The 18,754-nt window shown below is 35.2% G+C and overlaps 1 protein-coding gene across 9 annotated transcripts in view; it reads left to right on the plus strand.

Annotated features, from left to right (window-relative positions):
- Positions 1-558: 558 nt before the first annotated feature.
- Positions 559-18,754, plus strand: part of LOC135743114 (IgGFc-binding protein-like) — a 58,924-nt gene continuing 40,728 nt past the window's right edge. Inside the window, exons 1-16 of one of the 9 annotated variants that reach the window (XM_065260667.1) lie at positions 559-621; positions 709-782; positions 919-948; positions 3,920-3,943; positions 5,997-6,026; positions 6,578-6,607; positions 8,835-8,861; positions 11,028-11,156; positions 11,373-11,513; positions 11,922-12,296; positions 12,381-12,431; positions 12,530-12,943; positions 15,104-15,493; positions 15,577-15,645; positions 16,354-16,743; positions 17,687-18,091. In XM_065260667.1, coding sequence (XP_065116739.1) covers positions 734-782; positions 919-948; positions 3,920-3,943; positions 5,997-6,026; positions 6,578-6,607; positions 8,835-8,861; positions 11,028-11,156; positions 11,373-11,513; positions 11,922-12,296; positions 12,381-12,431; positions 12,530-12,943; positions 15,104-15,493; positions 15,577-15,645; positions 16,354-16,743; positions 17,687-18,091 — 2,554 coding nt within the window. In that variant the 5' untranslated portion in view covers positions 559-621; positions 709-733. Of the gene's footprint in view, positions 622-708; positions 783-918; positions 949-3,919; positions 3,944-5,983; positions 6,027-6,577; positions 6,608-8,834; positions 8,862-11,027; positions 11,157-11,372; positions 11,514-11,921; positions 12,297-12,380; positions 12,432-12,529; positions 12,944-15,103; positions 15,494-15,576; positions 15,646-16,353; positions 16,744-17,686; positions 18,092-18,754 lie in introns of all 9 variants that reach the window. The other 8 variants (XM_073814960.1, XM_073814962.1, XM_073814963.1 and 5 more) reach the window with 8 other exon arrangements.

Below are 18,754 nucleotides of genomic sequence, written 5' to 3' on the forward strand. Positions count from 1 at the left end.
TTACTATATGTTTACCACTCTATATTTGTGAAGTATTAGTCTGTACATTCACATGTCATGTTTATCCTAATCATTTTAAAAGGATTGACTATTTTTCAAAAAGTGTAGCAGTGTATTCAGAAGATGATGAATACATTTATTACCTTAAATAACGTATTTGCCAATGCATGGTAACCCATAAATGTGAACTTTGCATGACCGGAAACAAAATATATATTAGAAATGTATATATTTAAATATATATATTTATGGGTCAATGTTGTTTTTTTAATGTAAAAGACATTTATAATGCCTGATGATGATACAAACACTTTCTGTTTTGTAACCTCATAATTTACTTAATTATCATCATTCAGCCTGCATCCATTAATTAATTCAAAGACAAAGAACATCTTTGAAGAACCTGACAGGTGAATGGGGAAGCAAACGGTTAAAAATAACAATTTCTCATAAAGAGAAAGAAAAACTGGTATTTCAACAATTTTTGTTGTTTCCAGTAAAGCTCCACCCATCATTTATTCATAAAGACACAAATTTTAACACCTGCAGCATCACTATTCTGCTTCAATTGTTGCAGAGAGAAACTCAGTGAATTTGCTCTGCAGTAGCTTTTTATCACAGGTAAATTTACTTCTCATCATTATTTATCTTTTTGTAGGTCTAAATTATTTTGTAATATATACATCATGTGTGGGTATGTGTGTGCAGGTGCAGGAGTTGCAGGTTTGCCACAATGAGATTTTTAATCTCATTGTCTGTGTGTTTGCTGTTGTTGATTTATGGTGAGTGTTTAACACATCTTTAAATACACAACTGAAGAATCTGTCTTGTGCTTTGGAAAGAAACTATATTAATACATTTGAATTGACTGCTTTTTCTAAATATTAAGTCGCTATAATCATAATTTGTGTTGAACAGATGGAATAACCATTGGAGTTGCAGATACAGGTACAGATCAAAGTTTGTTAATATTAATATTAAGTTTGTGCCTTGAAGAAGGCAATATAATGACAATAAATGTGTATTAGTTTTCATTTTAAAATTACACCTTGTCATATTTTACTTGTCTACATATTTTTTTTTAAAGACTTTTAATCATTGGTATTTACAGCAGACTCTAAAAGGTCCTTTGGCTAAAGTTTTGTATAAAGCGTATCAGTTACTTTCTTAAAAAATAAAAATTGATTAAAAATACTTTTTTCTATAATTTCCTAAAAACTAGGACTTTAGAAATTATTTACTTACAAATGACTTAAAGAGGTTTTTTTGTTAGTTTTAATTAAGTTTTATTAGTTAATTTTTTTGTGTAAACAGTTGTGAAAAAATGCCCCCTTTTAATAAATATTTTAATATTTTTACAACATTTACATTTAATACGAACCCCAGTAGGATCTTTAATGAAAGTAATTTAGTTCAAAATGTGGAAAGCTTGTTGTCTTTCCAAAGTACACTAATCGTCTCAAGCCGGCTGATCTGGAATCTTTGGTACAGTAGTTTGGCCTAAATAGTTTTAGGGGCGGTTTCCCGGACAGAGATTAGACTAGTCCTAGACTAAATAAATGTAAGAGCTGTCCAAACCGCAAACAACATCTTAAAATATATCAGTGCCTTTTGTTTTGCCTCAAAATTCACACAAGTAATGTTTTTAGTAAGGCATGTTTGTTAAAACTAGTTACATTTCTTAATTAAACTAAGGTCTAGTTCTGGCTTAAGCTTCTCCCTTTCCGTGAAACCACACCTTAATGAATTCTTTTAATTAAATGGGTCTGGTTTTAATTAAACTTTTCAGTCATTCCCGAGCCACGCTTATGCAGAAGAATCTATTTTTATTTTTCATTCATTTATTTATTTATTTCAAGCAAATAGTATAACAATGGAAGAATACTCAATAATAATAATAATAACTAGCACTTATGCTTGAAATGGAGTGGGGATAAGTAAAACTTATTGAACCCCACCCCAGTCTATTAAAGAATTTATACCAACCGAACAAAATGCTTCCGTCTTCACTTATATCCATGGAAAAAAAGAAAGAGAAAAAAAAAATAATAATAAATAATGGTTGTAATAATACCTCGTCAAGAAACATTATTCTAGTTGCATATGTGCACAACCATACATACCAACATACTATACATATTCATAATATTCAAATATTACCGCAAGTAACATTGATTTATCAAATACCAACAATGGTAGACAGAATACACACAAGGGTACATAACAATGACGGACAGCTACCAACAATGGTAGACGGAATACCACAAGGGTACATAACAGGGACGAACAGCTACCAAAAACAGTAGAAGGAATACCACAAGTTAGATACACATGTTAAATAACAACACTCCAGTCATTGATACAATCAAACCTCGTTATCATTGTAATGGGACCAGACCTTTTGTTTATAAAGACGTTTGAAATGCTGAAATCTACACTATTTTCTCAATTCCTTTGTATTAGATTGCATATATACACTGTAAAAAAAATCCGTAGAAATTACAATGTTATTGCAGCTGGGTTGCCGGTAATTTACCGTAGATTTACATTTATGTTATTTACTGGCAAGAGTTTGTTCAAAGTTAAATAAATTTTAAATATTTACAAGTCTTTATTCTTACAGAATAAAACTATACAATTACAGCCTCATGCAAAGCATTCTGGGAACCAGAAATCATCATCAACCTTTTTCTGTTTTATGCTTCAGATTTTGTTTCCCAGAATGTTTTGCTTGATGCTGTTTTTTTTGTTTTACTCTGTAAAGACAAAGACTTGTAAATGTTTAATGTTCATTTAACTTTGAACAAACTCTTGCCAGTAAATAGCATAAATGTAAATCTACGGTAAATTACCGGCAACCCAGCTGCAATTTCTACGGACTTTTTTTACAGTGTACCTTAACTCTTTTGTAAGCCTATGTTACATCCATTTTTATTTCTGTGTCGTATGTAGCCTACTTTAATGTCAAAAGCCCCTGATAGTTTGAAGATTAAAAATGTTGCTAGACATTTTTATTTCAGTTTTGCCATGCCCCATGTTTTAGAATTGAATAAATAATTGCTGGCTACGAAGTTCCGAAAGAGAAACATTAGATGCATTTAATCCCATGCAATGCTGTGTAGACCAATCGGCGTATGAAAACAAATTACGATACTTAATGTCATACGCCATTTGCTCTCTGCAGTGCCGCATGAAGTTAAAAAATTCCTATCCTCTTAAATCATCAAATAATTTGCCAAGGTGTGGTAACCCATACTTGTATTAAGTTTTCTGATGTTTGAAACACAGCGTTGTCCACTTTCGTTTCACATCAGTGTGTCCCAGTGTGTGCATACTGTATTGTTTTGCACTTAAAAGTAGGCACTTTTCCAACACAAAAGCAGTATATACTATTAGGCCATAGTATAAGTAGAAAAATTGGGACGCAGCTCCAGTCTTGCCCCTGTGTTTACCCTATCACTTGTTCCTCATTTATTTCATCATTATCATCATCACCTGGGTCTTGTTTAGATAATTATTAGTCAGGTAGATTTACCCCTGCTTCAGTGTTTGGTTCATTGTACAGTACAGTCAGTGTTATGTGTTTATATATTTATAGTCATACTGTTTATTGTTGTGTTATTATTAAAGTTTATTCATATTCATATTCACATTACTCATCGTTTCCTCGTCTCTCTCTTTGGTAACATACCCTCACACACATAACGTAAATGATGGAGATGCATTGTACATGGGGACTAATTAGTTTACTCATAAGATACTAGTTGTGAATGTTCATAACTAGAGTGTTGGCTGTTCTGCTTACAAGCACTGATTTACTTGGTAGATTTCATTAAATCCACATGTGAAGAATTAGAAACATAAAATATTATTAGATGTGAACTGACTTAAGCCTTTGTGATTATTTTTTGTTCAACAGTAACAACCACTGATCCAACAACAGGTACTAGAATACATTTTTCAATTCATCTATACTATTTTGAGCATAATAAGATGTTTTCTACATCACTTCTAACAAGGCACTGCACTGTAAAAAGTGAAACATTGGATTAACCTAATAAAATTGAAGTAACCATTCACAATAAAGATTTTACATTGATCTAATGTTTAGAAACCATTCAGTTCAAACTATTTTTTTGCATTTCATGCAAACTCTTTTCTGAATTTGGGGTAAATCAAATATTTTAAATTGGCTTAAATTAAAAAAAAGATTTTTAAAAGACTTGATCTAAATTCAGTTTCCTTCAATCTGAAATATGTATTCATTCCAATATAAAAGGCTTCACAATTGACATAATCTAAAATGTTTAAATTATCTCAATATATAAATACATGTTTAAATGAGTCAGATCAAACGTTCTTTTAAATATTTATTAAATCCCATGAAAATCACTGTTTTTACAGACTTTTTTGGCAAAACAAACGTTTTACAAATACAGCATTCCAAGACAGTTCAAGTAATCAGTTCATTTCAAGTTCAATTTCATATTAAAATGAATATATCAAAAAAGAACAAATAAGAAAATGTCAGTCCAAATAACATGATACAGCAGCTGCGGTTGAGGGCACGTACATCGGTCCTAATGAGACTTTGTATGAGTTTGTATATTATGATAAATAAGTAATTAGTGGTGGTTTACAACATTTAAATAGGGTGGCAGACTATGTAAGAAGACATATCACATTGTGGTGTACATTGTATCCCTGAGGAGCTATTAAGCAACGCCCCTAGCAATCATTTCTGGCACCCTCGCAACCTATGTCATAGACTGCCATTATAAAATGCCCAGATGGATATTTTTGCAGCACAGTGTCATAGAGACATGAAGGTGGACTAATTTTACTCAGGCATCCAATCAGTCACTCATGATCCTTACAGAGGTACTTAGCCACGCCCCTAGCAACCAAATTTGGGCACCCTAGCAACATAAAATTCAAAAAGTTATATCTCAAAATCTGAATGAGATGGCGACATGGTGGTTGGTTTATATCATTCACGTTGGCAAGTAGCCTAGGGAGCTTCATCATTGGCAACTCCCAAGCCACGCCCTAGCAACCAAAGACAGTACCCTAGCAACCAGTCCCATAGACTGCCATTATAAAATGCCCAGAAGCATATCTTTGCACCACAGTGTCATTGAAACATGGGGAGGGGCTCATTTTACTCAAGCATCCAATCAGTCTCTCATGATCCTTACAGAGGTACTTTGCCACGCCCCTAGAAACCAAATATGCGCACCCTAGCAACATAAAATTCAAAAAGTTATATCTCCAAATCTGAAAGGCGAATTATGATGTTGTTGGTCTTTACATCGGCAATCCCAGGAAGTAAACTGTTGCCTACAATCCGTGTGTTTGTTGTAGTGCAAGAAAAGAGATTTACATTGGAGACGATAACACTAAAGTGTACACACTTACACACCAAAGCAAATGTAAAATCGTGAATCAAACCATAGTTGCTCTTTAAGAATGGAGAATAGAGAATTTTCCTGATAAATCATTGTCTGCCTAGGTAAATTAGCTGAATTAAAATAAGCTCAACTTCATGTGATGCTACACAGAACGAGCGTGTAGTCTGTGTAGTGTACAGAACAGTTCACTCCTGCGCTACTTTCATGTCACACACTTATCGTCTTTTCCTTGTCAAGTCCTTGATTTGCAGTCGTATGTTTGTGTACGATTGTTTTTTCTTTGTACAAAATCATACAAATTAGCAAACTTGTTAAATTCATACGAATTCTCATAAGGTCCCCCTGGATAAAAAGCCTACATTTAGTTAATTTCACAGTGGTGCAATTGCCACAATAAATGAGTCATCATAACATCTATTTGGTTTCTGTAATAATATCTCAGTTTTAACTGAGGTACAAAGCCCTAATGTTTTTCTTTAAGTACACACCTGAAGAATCTGTCTTGTTCTTTAAAAATATATTATATTAATAAATGCGAATTGAGTACCATTTCCAAACATTAAGTCATTGTGGTTATTTTTTCAGCAGTTGAAACAACCACTACAACAACATCAGGTACAAAAAAATCTATTTTACAATTCATCTTTAGTGTACTAACATTTATTTTTGTCTTTTGATCATGTGTAGATTATACATTGTTGTGAGGAGAGGTATTAGGTGAAATTAAGTTATTAAGTTGAATAAAAACATTAATTTTCCTACATTTTTTTGTACAATTTGCTTTTGCTCTGTGACATTGTGGTTTGGGTTGCATTATTGTTTTTTAAGGTAATCGTATGTTTGTGTACGATTGTTTTGTCTTTGTACAAAATCATACAAATTAGCAAACTTGTTAAATTCATACGAATTTTCATAAGGTCCCCTTGGATAAAAAGCCTACATTTAGTTAAATTCACAGTGGTGCAATTGCCACAATAAATGAGTCATCATAACATCTATTTGGTTTCTCCAATAATATCTCAGTTTTAACTGAGGTACAAAGCCCTAATGTTTTTCTTTAAGTACACACCTGAAGAACCTGTCTTGTTCTTTAAAAAGATATTATATTAATAAATGTGAATTGAGTACAATTTCCAAACATTAAGTCATTGTGGTTATTTTTTCAGCAGTTGAAACAACCACTACAACAACATCAGGTACAAAAATCTATTTTACAATTCATCTTTAGTGTACTTACATTTATTTTTGTCTTTTGATCATGTGTAGATGTCTTCTTTATTGCTAATATTAAGTCTGTTTCTTAAAGAAATAATGTAATGATAATAAAAGTGTGGCAGTTTTCATTTTAAAATGCAACTGTAACAGACTGCTCCGAGACTTGAAGGGTTGAGGATCCAATTGCAGGTTTTATTAGGGGTAAATCCACAAACATAAATCCATGAGACAGGCAAAAAGTCATACACATGTAGGCAATCCAAAGATAAGCAGACAAAACAGACATGGGCAAAACAGGAACAGGATAATCCAATGAACGGGCAGAGATCGTAACCAGAGTGAAATATAAATGCTCGGAATTGCAGTAAACAGCTAACAAGACTTTGCAATGAGACAGACAACGAACAGGGTTTAAATGGCGCAGATAATAATGAGAAACAGATGAGGCAGTAATGAGTAATGATAGTGCTGATATCGCTTTTATCATTAATATAAAAATGATTAAAAATTATTTGCTTATAGCAGCTGATTCTAGTTTCATCCTACTGCTTGATCTGAGTGCAGCTTTTGACACAATTTCCTATGATATTCCTTTAGACAGGCTTTCCACTGTTGGCATCACCAACACACCTTTGAAATGGTTTAATTTATATCTCTCTGATCTCACACAGTTTATTCAACTGAAATCATTCACATCTTCATTAGTTTCCGTTACCACTGGTGTACCCCAGGGCTCTGTCCTGGCCCCTTTATTATTTACTGTATTACCTACCTTTTACCCCTAGGAAATATTTTCCATAAACATCAGTTTCATTGCTATGCTGATGACACACAGCTCTACCTTTCTAAGAAACCACATTCCAAACTCACTCCGTCTGCTCTTACTGATTGTCTCATTGACATAAAATCATGGTTTTCTGCATACTTTCTTAAACTAAATAATAATAAAACAGAATTTCTATTATAGGCACAAAATCTACGCTAAACAAATGTTAGCTCCCTCATCTCATGTTTAGAGTCTTAGTGACATTTCTGAAAGTAGGCCTACCCTTACTTTTACTTCTCATGTAAATAATGTTACTCAGGCTGCATACTTTTGAAATATCAATAGGCTTTGTTCCTTTCTCAAAACTCAATCAATCACCACTCTTGTTAGTACCCTCCCGGCTACACTATTGTAATTCCCTTCTTTTTGGGCTCTCTTACAAAACCCTCCATAAGCTGCAAGTCATTTAAAATGCTTCTGCCCGCATTATCAGCCGTACCCCCTCTATTCATCACATTACACCTTTTTTGCAACATCTACACTGGCTTCCCAGTTCATTGTTCCCTCTGTCCGTCTTGTAACTATGGGGAATAGAGCTTTCAGATACTCTGCACCTTAGCTCTGGAACTCAGTTCCATCTGAATTCCGTAATATTGATTCTCTTTCATTATTTAAATCTCAACTCAAAACTCACCTGTATGGTTTAGCTTATTCTACACTATAATCTGTACTGCTGGTCCAAATTGTATTGCTATGTGACTATCTGATCTTAATTGTTTTTGTTATTTTTTGTTTTTTGAACGGTGACCTTGAGTGTTCAGAAAGGCGCCTGGGAAATGCAGTCCAGGAAAAAGTTAGTGTTTGGGCAATGGCTCCCTCTGGTGGTGATTCGGAAGCAGAGCAAGAGTCCATTCATGACAGAAACTTTAATAAATATGATCATACTGGGCTGCATATCCCTAAAGCAACTTAAGTTAAAGACAGATGAAACCAGAGCTGATGACATGTTATTGGGTTCAGTGTTGATGCAGATGCAGCATATTTATGAGGAACAAAGATTTCTGGGAATTTTTTTGTAGTTAAATAGTTGCCCATTCCCAAGTAATGTTTAGGCAGCAGTTCGCCCATTATTTCCTTAAGGCATATCCTTGACATTTTGGTCCAGTTTACAGCACAAAACTGCAAAGTAGATACAGAAATAAAGAAAACAGTCGTTTTATTTAACAAATTACAAATTTTTATGATGCAAACATGCACAATGTTGCATTTAAAAACAAACTTTTCAAAACTCAATTTCTTCAGATTAATTACCATCATTGTTACAAAAACATGACCGAGTGAACTACACATCTCACATCTCTATAGAAAAATACTATATTCATAAATGTGAACTGACATTTTCAAACATTGAATAATAAGTGTTACATTTTATTGTTTAACAGCTGGAACAACCAATGGACCAATGATAGGTACTGTAATAGTTTTTTAAATAAATCTTTGCTTTAGTAATGTTTACATTTGTCTTATGACCATGTAACATGTCTTCTCCATTGCTAATATCTCCTTTACTAATTTGTGCATTTAGAAAGTAACCTAATGATAATAAAAGAAGTGTGTTTTACCAGTCTAACTTGCTGAACTTGCTAAGTTAAGCCAATGTCGGCTGACTCCCCGGGGTTGAAAACCCCCTAGGAGAAAAACCTCTGGGAGGAACAAAAAGTCATAGGAGGGGGAAAAAAACCTTGGGATATATATATATATATATATATATATATATATATATATATATATATATATATGGGATGTAAACAGTATGTAAACGAATTAGGAGATTAAACTGGTTCCGCCGGTGGTCATTGGTCAGGCATCAGCTGGGCATCATGTTGGAGGACGGTCAGTAGATCAGTGGTGTGATGACCTTCACAGCAGCAGGGACTGGGTCTGTTTGTCACAATGTCCTCGGGTTCGAGGAAGAGACAGGGAGAGAGCAACAAAATCCTATCAGCGTAGGGGCCTTTCGCATGTAATGCAAGTGTCGCACAGTGTTGTGTCTTAATATATGCTCGGTTCCAGACAGGCTAGCTATTGCGGCATTAGTATATTACACAGACGAGTTGTGTGAATGCTTTGTTCCGTACAAGCTAACTATTGCGAGATAAGTATGTTTACTAGACTAATTATGTGAATGCTTTGTTAAATGAAAAAAGTCTTAAGTTTAAATTTAAAGTGATCGACTGTGTCTGATTCATGGACATCAGTTGGCAAATCATTCCAGAGCTTAGGGGCTAAGTAGGAAAATGATCTACCACCTTTAAACACTTTTGATATTCCAGGGATGGTTAAGAGACCAGAATTTTGCGACCGCAATGTATGTAGTGGATTGCGTTCTGATATTAATTCTCTAAGATACGAAGGTGCTAGGTCATTTAAGGCTTTGTAGGTGATTAATAGTATTTTAAGTTGTATGCAATATTTGACTGGTAGCCAGTGTAAAGATGCCAAAATTTGGCTTATGTGGTCATACTTCTTAGGGCGAGTAAGCACTCTTGCAGGGGCATCATATTATTGCTATCATAAATTTTTAATAATAACTCTTTGGTTTCTCTCCTTATATAATAAGGCTCAGATTCAATTTATGCGTGAGCACTAAGCTGCAGAGTTTCAGTTTTACATACATGTAATAAATTCGGTAGGTTCATGTATGATCCTAAAACAAGTCTCTTTGAGCCAAGCCCTACCCCTAACAGGAAGTCAGCCATTTTGAATTTCCACTGCAGTTTTTATGCAGTTTTGCCATTTACAGTTACGTTATACTTTATTATCACATCCCAATCATATTTGCTGAGCCTCAACTCAAAGCATTTGCGATGTTAAATTGTAAAGATCTTGGGGCGGTTTCGCGGACAGAACTAATAGTCCTAGAATAAAATGTAAGTTTCAGCAGCCGTAATTAAAAAACACCTTGCCCTGACATATCTTAACATACACTCACTGACCACTTTATTAGGTACACCTAACTAGTATCGGGTTGGACCCCCTTTTGCCTTCAGACTGCCTTAATCCTTCTTGGCACGAATCAAATAAGGTACTGGAAGCATTCCTCAGAGATTTTGGTCCATATTGACATGATAATATCAAGCAGTTGCTGCAGATTTTTCGGCTGCACATCCAGGGTGCGAAGCTCCCGTTCCACCACATCCCAAAGATGCTCCATTGGGTTGAGATCTGGGGACTGTGGAGACCATTTGGGTACAGTGAACTCATTGTCATGTTCAACAATGTACCTATCAAAGTGGCCGGTGAGTGTATATTCGTGCCATTGTTTTGTCTCAAGATGCACATCAGTTTTTGGTAAGGTTTGTTTGTAAAAACTACTTAAATGTCGCAATCTAACCAAGACCTAGCCCTGGATTAACCTAAATCCAGTCTGGGAAACTGAGTCTGCTCACTGTCCATCGTTCACTGCTTTCCTGAAGTGGCAGTGACACAGATGTATTGGTTGATCAATGCTGCTTACAGCTTTAATGTCCTTTTGTGTTCCACCGAAGCATAAGGTTGAGTTGAACTGATGAAAAAATTTTGGTAAACTGTATTATTACCCTCATTGTATTAATGTATTGGGTCTTATATTTTAGGATGTTCTCAGCCCACAGTGCTCTGCTGTCCTGGTCACAATGATACCTGCTACCGCGGGTGCTATTGTGATGAGATTTGCGTCGCGTTTCGGGACTGTTGTAGTGACTACATACCGACATGCTCTCAATGTAAGACTAAATATTATCAACACAAGCATTCATTTCTAAACTAATAATCTGTTTGTCAATTTATAAACATTGTTTTTCTTTCATGTATATGATTTAAGTTGTTTAAAGAACATAGTACACAGTGTGTTAAATGAAATATATAAAAAGTGTGATTTTATTAATTAATTGTATAAGTTGTCTTTGCTCACTATATTGTTTGTGTTGAATGGTGTACAGTTTTTACAGTAATATCAACTTCGGACCCATTTTCATCATACACACCACCACCACCAAATTCCACGCAATCATCATCATCATCATCTTCACCTCCACCATCAACACCAACCTCAGAACAATCACCTCTCACTACAACCCAAGGTAAATATCACATTAATTTCAGAAATCACAAAATGCAATCACTACAAATGACAAATACCTGGTTTAAAAAAGAAATAATTTTTTTTACATTAATAAACTTATGCTATATTTTAACGATTAATAAATAAATGAAATAGAATTCTAAATGTTTTCCGATAAGAATGTGATTGTGGTTCTGTGCATACGTGTACCCCCAAAATCTCATTAATACTACATTAAATACTTATTTCATTACTACATTATTGAAAATTACAAGACATGTTTGGTGGAATCAGTTTCTATTCAGAGATCTGGCTCCAAATTGCCACACAGAACCACTGTACTAAGGAGATATTTAATACCATATTAAATGTTACAAAAAGGAAATCTTATTAAGCAAAACTGTACTTACTCTTATGTTTTAAACAGAAGTTGATCCCTGCTCCAACTACAATGTGTTGGATGATCTCTGGAGATCCACCAGTAATCAGGATTTATCTCAGATAATGTGTGACAGGTTTGTGGATTGGGCGGGTTGGTATCGTCTCTTCATTTATAATGAGAGTGTTCAGATGTCAGACACATGTGTCCCAGAGTACAGATGTGGTACTCATGCACCGCTGTGGTTAAATGGTGGACATCCAGCGGTTGAAGATGGAGTGGTCACACGAGACGTCTGTGGTCACTGGAGCGGTGACTGCTGTTATTTCCACTCCAATCCCATTAGAGTCAAAGCCTGTCCAGACAATTATTATGTCTATGAGTTTGTGAGACCAACCGGCTGCTATTTGGCCTACTGTGCAGGTAAATACATTCATTTATCATTTTGTAAACAAATGATATGACAATTAGTTCTGTGTTGATTTAATATTCATCCATTCCCCACAGATACTACAAACATTATGACGACTCCAACCTCAATCATAGAAACTACAACTGGTATGTGTTGTGTTGTGTTGTTTATTGGGTTTAAATATAGAGGAATATTGATTTCTATGATCAGTTCAGATTCTTGATTGAGACTTCTTTTCTCTCAGTACCTACGACTCTCAGCTATGACCCATGCTATCAGTATAACACTATTGATGAATATTGGAGAGACATACAGCTAAACCCATATCAGGACTATGGACATGATGACACTACTGTTGAGTGGAACGGCTGGTATCGACTGTATTTAAATGGAGAAAGTGCTCAGATGTCTGAATGGTGTGTGAGCTTAATGGGATGTGGTGGTGAAACTGGACTGTTTCTCAGCGGTTCTCATCCACGACTTGAGGATGGAGTGGTGACCCGTGAGGTTGTTGGAAACAGTTTGTGGTGGTGGTACTCCTACCAGTGTGGTCAGTACAGATCCAACCCTATCCAAGTCAAAGCCTGTCCAGGAGATTATTATGTCTATGAACTCGTCACACCAGATGTTTCAATCTCCAGACCTTCATACTGTGCAGGTAAAGATCTCTGAGGAACTCTTGTGATCTTTTCTTTCTTACATTTACATGGAAAACAATCTGTAACTGATATTTCCTTTAAACAAGTCTAACCCCTTCAGTTCTTTTTACTTTTTAGCTTCATGTATAAAAAAAATTCAGTCACAATGAAGACCAGACGTGACAATCTCACTTGCAATGTTTTGCTTTTTAGCTATTAGTTAACAAGTCAATAGTTATTAGTAAAGAGAACACTATTCTATGGCCAGCAGATGGCACTATCAGAATGGCATATATGTACAAAAATGTTGGCACCCTTGGTAAATATGAGCAAAGAAAGCTCAAGGTCACCCCCCCCCCACATTTAATCCTCTTTGCTACCCCCATTTGCAAGGATAACAGCTCTTGAGTCTTCTTTTATAATGTCTGGTGAGATTGAAGAATTCATGTCAAGTGATCTTAGATTATTTCTCTATACAGAACTTCTCCCAAATGTTGCTGCTCTCTATTCTTCAGTCATTTTATGTATGGTTCAGGTCAGGGAACTGGGATGGCTATGGTTTTGTGCTTAGAACATTGATTTTGTGCTTAGTGATAATTTTTTTGTTTGACTTTGATGTTTGTTTGGAACCAATGTCTTTAACCAAAGATTTAACCACAACCCATTATAAGATTTCTAGCAGAGCATGTCAGGTTTTGCCTTTTTATGTTGGTATTCGATATAATCCTTGACCTCATGTATCCATGACCTCACAACAATAAAGATTCAAAGGTATATTTAACTATAGACATGGAGCATGTTTTAATCCCTGTGTGCACCAAGGCCATCTGGTGTTCATGCTGCCAATAAACTCGTTTTGGTTTCATATGGCCACAGAACTCAGTCCTATCCAAAGTTACAGTTCGGCAAATGATTAAGCTGAAGTTTGTTTTTGCATGAGAGCAGAAGATTTGTTTCTTAAACTGTGTCCCAAACAATGTGTGGTGATGGTTGTGCTATTTCCTTTATTATAAAGCTTTCATGACCCCGATTCAACAGATTTCTGAAGTTCTCCATCTGTGATCCTTGGAGAGTTTTTGTCCACTCCTGTCTGAGCATTAAGATGATACTGTATAGACACACTTCCTTTTTCAAAGTCACTTTCTATTTTGTGTAGCTCAACAATCTTTTGCTGCACATCAGAACTATAGTCTTTTGTTTACCCTTTGTAATGGATGATTATGGGGACTTAGGGTTTGTGTTCCTTCATATTTATTTCCCTGTGAAACAGGGTCAAGACTGGACAACGTCATTTTTCTATTCACCTTGGTGTGCTAAGAAAATGTTAATATCAACAGGAATATACTTCAGAGATATTTTACTCATAAAAATTTCTATGGGTGCCAATAATTGTGTCCAGTGTGTATTTTGAGAAAAACATTTATTTCATAATGTATCCTCCATTTCCATTGTTCAATAAAACATATTTTTTATCAAAGCTCAAAAGGAGAAACATTGTAGATTTATTTTCACAGCTTTCTTTGCCCATATTTACTCAGGGTGCTAATATATTTGTCCACAACTGTATATATATTGGTTTACCTGGTAGCTTGTACAATGTGGATTTTTTAGGGGATAGCTAGCCATACTGTATGCATGTGTGTGTGTGTGTGTTTGTGCCGGGTAATTATTACATTGGGGGGACCAATTGTCCCCACAAAGATAGGAATTCCAGTATTTTTGTGACCTTGATTTTAAGGTACCAATGAGGAAACAAGCTTATAAATCAAACAGAATGATGTTTCTTGAAAATCTAAGGTATCAGAAAGTCTTCTGGGATGGTTTGGGTTAGGCGAAGGTAATAGAATATACAGTTTGTACAGTATAAAAACTATTACCTTCTCCCTTACTGGTGAACATGATTGTAATCCTGTGCCCAGGGCTTTTATATACTCTTTTTTTATACTACTTGTTTATACTTATGATTCATTGTACAATCCATTTTTGCACAAAATGTCAGATATATTCAGGCAGTGCATGGTGTAATTGAGTCATGTGATGATGTCATTTTCACACTGCAATTGACTGATTTGTAGACTCTGAGAGGTCTACCAGGCTACCAAGAAATATCCTGGTGCTGCAGACGGCCAGTCCGCCAATGTCAAGGCATCTTTTACTAACAAATCTTTTCTTCATGTCAGTTGCTTTCAGCAGCACCATCAATGATCCCTGTTACAACTATGAGTCTCTGGATCGTCCCTGGAGAGCAACAACTGAAAGTGGATTTTACATTTGTGATGACTCTAACTCCTGGAATGGCTGGTACAGACTTTATCATTATGGGATGAACATCCAAATGCCAGAGAGCTGTGTTAGTGCATACAGCTGTAATGCAGGCCTGGGTCTGTCTCTCAATGGTCCTCATCCTCAGATAGAAGATGGGGTGGTGACCCGTGAGGTCTGTGGGTCAACTTATTGGGGTGGTTGCTGTGATGTGAAGTCAAAACCCATCAGAGTTAAAGCCTGTCCAGGAGATTATTATGTCTATGAACTCGTGAAACCAATAAACTTGTGTTCGGGATACTGCACAGGTACAAAGTTTTCATTCTTACTATGAGTTAAAAATCGTTTAAAATGATTTCAGTAATGTATTCAGTTTTCTTTCTTTTTTTAGACATCAGCACTGTATCACAGACCGATTTTACAACTCCAGCTGTGATTCCTGGATTCAGCAGCACATTAAGTAGGTTTTTTAATGTTTTAAAGTCTATAATTTGGAAAAAGGTGGAACTTTAATTTACATTAACTAATAAAATTATAAAACTAAAAGTAATACATTTTTCAAGTTATTGCAGTTCTCTGTGAATTCATTTACATTCTGTATATTCATAATCAAACCTGCATCGTATACATTCTGCATAGTTTCTAAATCTAATCTAATCTGTATAGAAATAAAATGATCATGAGTCAATATTACACATTGTCATGTTGTTGCATGTTTGGTTTGTGAATATGAAATTGATGAATTTGGTTCAACTTTCTAAGACCTGGTGTGTCCACATACATGGACATCGCATTATTATTATTTTTTTTGCACCATAATACTTAATTCTGTGTAACTGGAACCTGTTGTACACAGTTTACACTGCTTCATGTTCAAAAATATTTGGTTATTATAATTAATGGTTCTTCCTAACCCTAGCTCAAAGAAATCTAAAATGCAAGCCAAACCAAAGCTCGGGTTTTAGGAGGTTAAATTAGAATTTATAAATCAAGATAACATTATGTTACTGTTTTTCATATTTGTTAATTTTTTACTTTTGATTTCCAATTTTAGTGTCAGTGTGACATCATCTAGCATAATAATGTAATTCAACTTTTTTAGTATATGACAATGACTATATCATGAAGTTACATACCTTACTAAAATATAACTTTATTTTGATCTCAGGTGATCCATGCTCAAGCTACAACATACTGGACGAGTACTGGAGAGACACACAAGATTACTGGTATTGGTATGGATGGATAGGTGAACATGATGACACTCGTGTAAAATGGGACGGCTGGTATCGACTCTTCATCAATGGATCGAGCGCTCAGATGCCTGACTGGTGTATTCCTTATATGTCATGTGGAGGTTTCAGTTCTCTGTGGCTTGCTGGTTCTCATCCTGGAGTAGAAGATGGAGTTGTTACTCGTGAAGTCCACGGCTCTTATTATGAACAGTGCAGTCGTTTCACATCAAACCCAATCCAAGTCAAAGCTTGTCTTGGAGATTATTATGTCTACAAATTCACCAGACCAAATGTAGAGATACCACTTCCTACATATTGTGCAGGTACATTCATTCTGTTTATATTTTCATGAATTGTGTTGTAAGTACACTTTACACAGGAATCAGTTGATCTGAACAATTGTATGATCTGAAACCTAATTGCATGCATTAGACAAAGTTTACATCAGTAGTCTTTACTCAAAATCATTTATAGAGTCATGACTGATTCTCTACAGAAATAGACAATAAACTTCATTTGCATCTTTGTGGAAAGAAATACAACATCTGAACAGGGTCCATATTTACCAAAGCAAACACGTATTGCCTGAACAGTGGCTTCACAGTAAACTATTGGCAACAAGACAACTTTAATAATACTAATATGACCTCTTATTTTCAACTATTTAAATGCCTCATCAGTTCTTATTCTTTGATCAAACTTGTGAGAGTTTATGGGTATTTTTTATTTGGCTCTAACATAATGTTTAGTCATGATTATTTAAAGCGTTTGTTCACCCGAGAATAAAATGTTGTCATTAAATACTCACCCTCATATTTTTTCTTTCATAAATACAGTACACATCAGATACTTTATGAGCATATTTGTCAATTTATTAAATGAAGCTTGAAGCACTGTAGTCACATGGACTATATTAATGATGTCTTTATTGCCTTTTATGGGCCTTGGGGGCTCCGAACGCTCTTGGATTTCATACAAATATTTTTACTTGTGTAACAAATCATAAAGGTCATAAAGATGTCAAACTACGTGTGGGTGAGAAATTAATGACATTGCCTAATGTTTACTCTGGGGTAAAGCTAGGACTTTAATTGTATAAGTAAAGACAAATTTAGGATTTATGGTTTGTAATTTGTATGTCAGCTACATTTGTAGGTCTGTGAAAGATTTTGTACTGTAAAACATACATGTATTATTACCCTGAATGTCTTTAATCTCTATCTAATACAATTAACATTTAGTAATGGACTCTTTTTTCCCTAATAGTGGTTTTCAGCACACCAAGTGTTGACCCCTGTGACAGCTACACCAGTCTGGATGAAGCCTGGAGAGCCACTGATAATTCTGTATATAACTATTACAACTACTTTAATGTCATGTGTGATTATAATGTCAACTGGAACGGCTGGTACAGACTTTTCCTCAATGGTCAGAGTACTCAGATGTCAGAATCATGTGTCGGTCAGGGGATGTGTGGCACTTATTACCCAATGTTCCTCAAAGATCCTCATCCACAGCTGGAAGATGGAGTGGTCAGACGACACGTCTGTGTGTCCTCATGGAACGGCTGCTGTGGTTATGAATCTCATCCCATACAAGTCAAAGCCTGTCCAGGAGATTACTACGTTTATGAGTTTGTCAAACCATTCGAATGCTCAGCTTATTGTGCAGGTAGATAATTTACTCATATCATCTCTTTAACCCAGTGTTTGAAGTGGGGAAAAAGTTCCGGTACTCACATTGACGTAGATAGTAGAAATAGTAAAACCCATAGCGGGAGTTTCACGAACTTGGCTAATCCTAGTCTCAGAGTAAAATGCATATTTGAGGTGCCTTTATTTAAAAACGTTTTGCACTGACTTATACTAGCACTGACATTGTTTTATCTCAAGATGCACACCAGTAGGCTATTGTTTTTTGTAAGGTTTGTTTGTAAACTACTTAAATGTCCCAAAATAACAAGGCCTAGTCCTGGATTAATCTAAACCCTGTCCTAAAAACTGCCCTATAGAGATGCAAATTGACCACCCAAATTAAGACACATATATGACCTGGTATATCTGGTGTAACACTGCAGATCATATCATATATTAAGCTGCATGAACAAGTAAGGCATAAATCGAGGAGCTTTTAAAGAATCTAATAAAAGTGGTGCAGAGGTGTATAAGATTAACTGAAAAGATTAAAAACACATTAGATTAATTAACAACAGCGCTAAACAGTGAAGACATGTACATGAATTTTACTGTCAACTTGTTTATGCAGATTGTATTTTATAGCTTGATCATGGTTTCTGTGAATTAAGACTATATTTAAGGTACTGACATCTGTCGA

Source organism: Paramisgurnus dabryanus, chromosome 1 (assembly GCF_030506205.2).
Source record: "Paramisgurnus dabryanus chromosome 1, PD_genome_1.1, whole genome shotgun sequence".
Lineage (NCBI taxonomy): Eukaryota > Metazoa > Chordata > Actinopteri > Cypriniformes > Cobitidae > Paramisgurnus > Paramisgurnus dabryanus.